The sequence below is a fragment of the Plasmodium gallinaceum genome (genome assembly GCF_900005855.1).
Source record: "Plasmodium gallinaceum strain 8A genome assembly, contig: PGAL8A_v1_108, whole genome shotgun sequence".
Classification (NCBI taxonomy): domain Eukaryota; phylum Apicomplexa; class Aconoidasida; order Haemosporida; family Plasmodiidae; genus Plasmodium; species Plasmodium gallinaceum.
This window is the reverse complement of record NW_021628228.1, coordinates 814470-823608: the sequence shown is the minus strand read 5'-3', so window position 1 is coordinate 823608 and position 9139 is coordinate 814470. Positions and strand designations below refer to the sequence as shown.

At 19.2% G+C, this 9139-nt stretch overlaps 2 protein-coding genes across 2 annotated transcripts; one reads left to right on the top strand and one right to left on the bottom strand.

The window, feature by feature from the left end:
- Positions 1–27: 27 nt before the first annotated feature.
- PGAL8A_00398600 (CPSF (cleavage and polyadenylation specific factor), subunit A, putative) lies at positions 28–8051 on the top strand (the record flags this gene model as incomplete). Its single annotated transcript, XM_028670341.1, has 9 exons — positions 28–6225; positions 6398–6469; positions 6573–6646; positions 6745–6811; positions 6953–6999; positions 7103–7174; positions 7311–7353; positions 7430–7887; positions 7970–8051. 9 exons carry the CDS (start codon positions 28–30, stop codon positions 8049–8051), a joined length of 7113 nt encoding a protein of 2370 aa, XP_028527103.1.
- A 273-nt stretch (positions 8052–8324) lies between these two features.
- Positions 8325–8990, bottom strand: PGAL8A_00398500 (hypothetical protein; the record flags this gene model as incomplete). Its single annotated transcript, XM_028670340.1, has 1 exon — positions 8325–8990. One exon carries the CDS (start codon positions 8988–8990, stop codon positions 8325–8327), a length of 666 nt encoding a protein of 221 aa, XP_028527102.1.
- Positions 8991–9139: the final 149 nt, after the last annotated feature.

Below are 9139 nucleotides of genomic sequence, written 5' to 3'. Positions count from 1 at the left end.
AAAAAAAAAAAAAAAAAAAAAAAAAAAATGAGTATATATCATTTTTATAATAATATTCTACCGAGCAAATCAATAAGAACGGCTATATGTACTAATATAAAAGGAAATAATAAAAAATATTTATTGTATGCTTGTAACAATTATTTAAATGTGTGTTATGTTGACAAAAATGGATATACAGATGATTATAGTAAGCATGTTTTATTCTCTGAAGTTTTAGAATTAAGAGAATATATACCGGAGAAATTAATTGATGAAGGACAAAAAGAAAATATTAAATCTTATGTATTTTTATTAACAAAAAAATATATCTTATTATTATTAGAATTTGATTTAAAATTAAATGATTTTGTTACATTATCTCAAATAAACTTATACGAAATAAATGGATTACATATAGAAGAAGATATAACATTTATGTTAGACAAAAGGAATAGAACAATTTTATTTTATGGTTATAAAAGTATTTTGAAATATATTTATTTAGATTATGATGATTATTTTAATTTAAACCATTTATATACTTTAAGGTTAGATGAAGGATTGATAATAGACATAATTTTTTTAAATAATTATGAAGATAATGAAAAAGAAAGTTTTCTTGATATAAACAATAGTAAAAATAATGTGGATGAAATTATTTGCAACCATAATAAAAAAGAAAAAGAATATGTAGATGAAAAAGAAAATAGCAAAAAAAAGAAAAAAAAACTATATTATACTAATTCAGATAATGAAAATAATAAAAAAAAAGGGCATAATAAAAAAGGAATGATAAATGATAATACTACTAATAATAACACATATGATTTTACAAAGAATAAAGAAAATTTAGAAAAAATAGAATTTGTTAATGATAAAGAGTATATGGAAATATCTCATAAAAATGATATTATTAGTGAATCGTTAAAAAAAGACAAATTAGTAAAATTATTTTCTTCTGATGATAATGAAGAAAAAAAAAACAGAGAAAACAACAGTAGTGTTTTTTGTGATCCTTTAAAAAGTAGTAATAAGTATAATGAAATTATCAATGCTGATAATTATCATTTTAATTCAAAAAAAAATAGAAAATCTATCAATTCAGTAATATGTATATTATTTGATGCAAAAAAAAAAGATTCTTATACATATGAAAGATATATTAGAGTTATACCATTATATTCTCTTAACGATAAAAAACAAGGAAATAATTTTTACGAAAGTAATGAAATAGTAAATCAGTATGGAAATAGATCATTAGACGACTCTTTAGAAGAAAAGTCATATATTTTACATATATATTTTAAACCAATGATAGTGGATTCAAGTATAAATAAATTGTTAAGTTTTGCTAAAAACAGAATATTATTAATAGGATTTCAATTTATAAACTATATAAACTTAGAAAATGAAAAAGATAAAAATTTTTTTTTAAGTTCTGAATTAAGAACCATTAGATGTGTTGAAAAAATAAATATAAATAAATTTATTTTGGCAGATGATTATGGTGATTTATTCATATTAACATGTTTATGTAAATCAAAATCATCATCCTATAAATTGAGAAATGAATCTAGTTCAAATATTAATTCCATCAATTTACAATTTATTGGAACATGTTCTAGATCTAATGTAATTGTCTCAATTTATTCTGATATTTTATTTTTAGGATCACAAGTAAGTGATAGTTATTTATTACGGATGCATAATTATCCAATATATGATTATGATGATTATAAACCAATAGAACATTCTTCCCATAACCCATTAAATAGTTCTCATATATTACCAAATGAAAAAAATTGTGATAATTTAACTACAGATGATTCTAACGATTTTAATAACAATGATACTTTACATCATTTTAAAAGTGAAGCAAAAATTTTTCATAACAATATGAAGAATGTATGTAATAATAATAATAATTATAATGAATATGGTAGAATTGATGGAAATTATAAGAATAATTTTTATAATTGTAAAAATAAAAATGATTATGGAAAAGATACTAATAATTGTTATAACAAATGTAATAACGCATGTAATATGAAAAATATAAATTCTGTTGATCATATTAATGATATTGCTAGTGTTAATTACAACGAAAATATTAGTTATGATAAAAATATGTCTAATAATAATTTGTATAACAACAATAGAAAAGAAAATATTAATTATTCTACAGGTGGTTATTATATGAATAAATATGCAAGCGAAACTATGTACAGTGATTGTTATTCAGAAGATAATCAATTGAATAAAAAGGAATGTTTAGTTATAGATAAGGTAGAAGGAGAATCTTTTAATAAAAACTATTGTTCAAAGAAAAAAATAAAAAAAAGAAAATTTTACATCGAAATTCTATCAGTAATACAGAATATGGGTCCTATTTTAGATTTTTGTATTATCAAAAATAAAAATGATGAAAAAGAAATAATAACATGTAATAGTTATGGAAGAACTGGTTGCATATCAATTATTCAGAATGGATTAAAAACAAATATAATCTCTAAATTAAATTTGAACAAAATAACAAATTTTTTTGTTGTCAAATATGTTATACATTTAAAAAAAAAGGATTATAATAAAATAGGAATTTGTGAAAACGGAAAAATAGGATGCAAAAAAGAAAATGAGTTTTCATCTACTGAATATTATAATAAAGATAATTCTGATGTATTTTTCAAAAATGAGACATCAAAATTTATAGATAACCAACCGTTAGAATTTCAAGCGTTTGCTTATTTAGATAATAAAAAAAATGTTGAAATAAAAGATATAAATTTATGTTTTTTAAATAAATATTATTTTGAGAACGAAAATGAAATAAACGTTTTAAAATATTCCAATTTTATTTATTTTCATATTTTTATTATTTGTATTACATATGGCTTTCAAACTAAAATTATTGGAGTATGTAAAAACAGAGAAAAGAAAGAAAAAAAAAAGAAAAAAAAAAGAAATAGTGATTCTGATGAATTTTCTTCTTTATATGATGAAGATAACTATATAAACAACTATTTATTTAACGGAACATTTACAAAAAATAAACACAACGAAATTTTATTATGTGAATATGAAAATACAGATATAGATATTCATAGCAATACACTATATTTTAATATTTTGAATAATAACCCATATCTTATACAAATAACTAATAAAAGCATCAGATTATTATGCTGTTTATCATTGAAAGCTGTTTATGTTTTAAAATTTAATTTTATTTATAAATTTTGCTTATGTAAAGATTATTTATATATATATTGTGATAATAGTATAAAAATATATACTGTTCGAAATAATAGTCTTATATTTTTATACTCATATAAACTAAAACAAACGATTAGTTCTATGGTTATTTATAAATGTATATTGGCTTGTGTTTTCAATAATAAAAAAGTTGTACTTTTTAATATAAATAAAAAAAAGTTAAAAGAATTTAAAAAAAGTGAAGACATAGAAAATTTGCAGAATGTAAATATATTTACTGAAGTTAACCAATATAATCCTACTTGCTTTTTTTTCGTATTTATAAGTGATATTGAATTATTAGAATTGAATGATAATTTATATTTATTTATTGGTTATAATAATGGAGATATAGAATATTTTTTATTGTGCTCATTTTATAACAATACTAAATTAAAAAATTGTAACAACTTTCAAAGTTATAATAGAATTCAATCAAACAATATAACATATGATAACGACATTGACAATAATAATAATAATAGTAATTTTTATTTTGGTTATATATCGGAAAATAATAGTAATAATTATAATAAAATAAGAGATAAAAATTGTAATTATAATTATCATTATAACAATGTTGAGACAAATAATTTTATAAGTGAAACACATTTCAATACAAAAGACATGATTTCTAATAATAAAAATAGAAAAAAAGAAAATAGTAATTTATTTAAATTGCATAAAGAATTTCTAAAAAAAAAAGAAGCTGCTTTAAAGTATGTTTATAAAAATGATAAAGTTCAAAATAATAATAATAATAATAATTCAAAATTTGGTTATAAAACAAAAATTACAGATGATATAGAAAAAGAAAAAAAAATAAAGAAATCCAAAAGAAAATTATTAAAGTATTTATCAGAAAATCATACAAATATATTTAAATATTTTGATTTTTCTAATTCATCTTTTAAAAATATACACGATTTGCATAAAGCATGTACAAAAAATAAAAGGGAAGAAATATTAATAGATGTAAATTCTTTTTATAATGTTAATATAGAATCTGATAATTTTATTAGTTTAGAAAATTACCTGAAATCAAGTAAATATGATCAAGAAGAAAAAATCAAAAAAAACAATAAAAACCAAATTTTAAACAATGAAACATATTTGAAGAATGCCTTAAATGGTACAACTGATAATTTAGAAGAAAATACTGATTATGGTAATATGATTTTAAAAAATGTATGTAATTACAACAAAAGTTCTAACAACATGAATTTAATAAAAAATAAATTAAACAAAATATGTTCTGATGATAGCAGTAATCAAAAAAAGGAAAGTAACATTAATAGTGATAATTTATCAGACACTCTTTATCAAGTAAAGGAGGAGAAAAATTTTAAAAAAAATAACGAAATGAAAATGAATAAAAGAAAGGCAAATTATTTTTTTCATTTTTTTCAAATATATGGAATATCATCTGAAGAATCATCAGATAGTGATATAGTTAATTTTTATACGTTTAAAAGATTTGGAGTTAAAAAGTATAAAAAAGAAAAAAGGACATGTTATAATAAAAAAGGAAAATTAAATGAGTTTGATTTAGAGAAAGAGATAATTAATGAATCCTCTTTTAATTTATCATCAAGCTCCAATTTAGAAAATAATACATATTCGAACAGTGTTATAAAATATAACAATTATAATTCAGAAAATGTAAGTGAATTTGCTTTATCTTCATGCTTTCTTGATACTGAAAAAAAAATTAGTAAAAAGAAAAAAAAAAATTTATTAAAGATCGAAAAGGAAAGCATACAAAAAGATTGTAATTTAGAAAGTGAAAGAGTAATTGACAACCCTTTAAAAAAAAATGAAGAACTTGAATCTTATCGCAATAATAAAAGGAAAAGAGAAAATACAACTAGTAGTTTTAATGATGAAAAAGGAAACATTTATATGGATGAACATAATATATTTGAAGAAATGCAAAATGATAATATAAAAAAAGAAGATTTAAAAAAAAAAAAAGATATGCTAAACGATTTATTTAACAAAAAACTAAAAGAACAATGTGATCACATGTATTTTCGTGAAAATAATGCATGTTCTGAAAAACATAGTAATTCTGATGATCTTTCGTCAAATGTATCTTGTTTTGACAATTTAAATAATATATTATTTGATGATAAAATATATCTAAAAAAATACATTTTGAAAAGTAAAAAAATCCTATTAACAAATAGAAGGAAAATAAATGTGTGTAAAAAACCTATAAAATTTAAAAAATTTGTTAAAGTTTTTTCAGAAAAAAAAAAAATTGATATAAATTTAAGTAATGTTGTAAAAAAATATAATTTTCTTTTTGTGTGCTGTGAAAATCCAATGATTATATATTCTAACTTAAAAAAAAAAATATCTTTTTCAAAATTATCTATTAAAAATATTTATTTAGTTGATATATTTAATGATTTTAATTATCTTAACCCATTTCATAATTTTATTTCATTTAAAAAAAAAAATCAAAATAATTTCTACTTCATTTTTTATGATGGTTTGAAGATGTACATATCTCATCTGAATGAGATTAAGAATACATTTTTGCAAAAAATTCCATTTTATAGAACTGTAGAAAAAATTGCATATCACCCAGAAACAGGTTTATTAATAACAGCTTGTCCTCCTGAAGAAAAGCATAAAACAAATCAGATTATGAAACAAATAGTTTGTTTCTTTGATCCATTTCAGAATTCTGTTAAATACACCTATATAATACCATCAAAGTATAATGTTTCAAGCATATGTATATACGAAATTAATAAAGATATATATAAAAATAAAAGTGTTAATACTTTTATTTTTGTTGGTACTGCTAATGCTAATGAAAAAAGTACTGAACCATCATCGGGTCATATTTATGCTTTTGTTGCAAAAAAAAAAGTTAATATGTTTGAAATTAAGCATATTTACACTTATAATATTAATTATGGTGGTATTACACATTTGAAACAATTTTATGATAAATTAATAGCTTCTATAAATAATACGGTAAGTATTTTAAATATTTAATAAAAAAACAGATGCATATATATAATATTACCCTTTTTTATCAAATGTATTCTCATAATTTATCTATAATATATATTCAGAAAAATTTATATGGAAAAAAAATATTATATTTATATTATATGTTTTTTTTTATATTATTCTTTATTTTTAGGTTGTTGTTTTGGACATTAGTAACTTCCTAACAAATTTAGAAAAATATTTAGATTATTCTAATACTTCCATTGTAAAAATAAAATAAAATGAATTTTTCAAATATGTTCATATTTTTATATATGTTAATAAATTAATGTTTATATTAATTTTTTTTTTTTTTTTTTTTTTAAAAGTTTGAGAAAGATGACTCTATTTTAGAAATAGCTTCTTTTACACCAAGTTCATGGATAATGAGTTTAGATGTTTTGTAAAAAAAAAAAAAAAAAAAAAATAAATTATATATACATATATATATTTTTTTTTTTTTTTTTGTTAAATAATAAACATTTCATTTTATTCTTATAGAGATAATTATATTGTAGTTGGAGATATTATGACATCAGTAACCATATTATCCTATGATTTTAAAAATGTAAAAAATAGTTGATAATTATTAATTTTAAAAAAAAAAGTTTAATAAATTTCATAGAAAATTAAATTTTACATTTTCATATATTATTTTCATATATTTCTTCCAAAATTTTATTACATTTTTTTTTTCTTCTTTATTTAGGCTGTATTGAATGAAGTTTGCAGAGACTATTCTAGTGTTTGGTGCACGTATGCTCACATTTTAAATCCTCCATATATGTTTAATATTTTTTCATACACACAAATATATTATAATATATTTTCTTTTTTTTTTTTTTTATTAAATTTATAGTTCTGTTTGTGCTTTATCAAAAAATCACTTTTTAGTTTCAGACATGGATTGTAATTTCCTTGTATTACAAAAGTAAAAAAAAAAAAAAAAAAAAATGTCATATGTATAATCATGATTTTTTTTTTTTTCCAATAATATATTTTATAAAACTCAATTATTTTAACTTATTTTTTTATTTTATGTTTTTTTTTTTTTTTTTTAATTAAAGGTCAAATATTAAATACAATGACGAAGATTCATTTAAATTATCAGTAAATTATAATTTTCATAAATAAGCACATTAATATACATATATATATATATATACAACATTTTAATAAAATGTAGGTTGTCTCATTATTTTATCATGGAAGTGTTATTAATAAAATGCTGTCGTCTTCATTAAGCAATTTGATTGAAGAGTATGAAGAAAATTTTAAATATTTTCATTTCATTTCCATGTTTATTCTTATATATATATATACTTACTTATTCATTTATAGAGAAGAAAATAGAAATAGTATTTTATTAAAAAGAGAAGGAATTTTATGTGCATCAAGTGAAGGATCCATCAGTGCCTTAATCCCATTTTCAAATTTTTCTAATTTTAAAAGAGCATTATGCATAGAAATTGCATTAAATGATAATATATCTTCAATAGGAAATTTAAGTCATAGTTCATATAGAGAATATAAAGCTAGTTTTACATCAAAATTCTGCAAAGGTGTTGTTGATGGAGAATTATTTAAAATGTTTTTTTATTTACCTTTTGAAAAGCAATTTAAAACATATATTTATGCGAAATGGTAAATATATACATATTTTTACTTTTTTATTTTTCATAACATTATATATTTTTTTTTTTTTTTTTTTTTCATATTTTTGTAGGATTGCCAAGAAATTAAATTGTAAATTTGGAAGTTTTGAAAATTTTATGCTAGATTTAGAAAATTTTTGTTCATTTTTGTGATTTTGTTATTTATATGATTTTTTAACTATGAAATAATACAAATACACATATATTTGATTACTTTTACAATTTTTTTTTATTTAATTAAATTCATAATTATAGTAATTTACTATTTTTTTAATTTATATTAATATATTTCATTAAACATTAAATTTTTAAATTTTTTTTTTTTTTTTTTTTATATATATATATATATATATATAGTTTTTTTTTTTTTTTTTATGATTAAAAAGTTAAATGATCTAGTGTATTTTTTTTTTTTAATTTTGAAATTTATAAGTTTTTGATAGGTGTTAGATGGCACCCAATATACAATCCATTATGAGTTTTATTAGGAAAAATGTAGTAAGTGTAAACCTTTTCTTCTCTTAATACTTTTATTTCAATTTTAGATGGATTAGTTTTCATGTAATCAGATATTTTTTTAAGTATGTCTAAGTTTTCATTATCGTCATTTTCGTTTTTTTTCACATCTCCAAATTGGTAAATATAGTCATTAATTTTTAAGCCAGCTTTATGTGAAGGAGAATTATCAATCATTTCATCTATTATGGCAAATATATTTTTTTTCACATGTTCAATCTCTACTTCATTTACATCTTCATATATTTTATTCCAATTTAAATTTTCTTCGTCATTTTTATTTTTATTTCTTTCAACACGTATTACTGGATGAGTACTGTGAACTTTGTGCAAATATTCTTCAATTTTTTTGTTTATATCTAAATAATCATTTTTTAAACAAATGATTTTATTTCTGGCTACCCTAATACTATATATATCAATATCATTTCGAGGAAATCCTTCTGCATCAATTAACTTTCCTTTCATACCAATATTTTTATTTTCAGGTTTTTCTAAAAATTCTAAATTTTCATTTATTTCATTTTCAATTTCACTTCTTTTTTTCACAAGTTCATTGAACTCTTTTAAGTCCATTTTTTTACATAAGAAATTTTAAAAAAAGAAAAAAGGAAAAACATCAAAAATGTTCATTAATTGATATTTTCTGTGAATATTCTCTTTTCAAACAAGAATATTATTTTTTTTTTTTTTTTTTTGTATAAAAGAAAAAGAAAAAAAAAAAA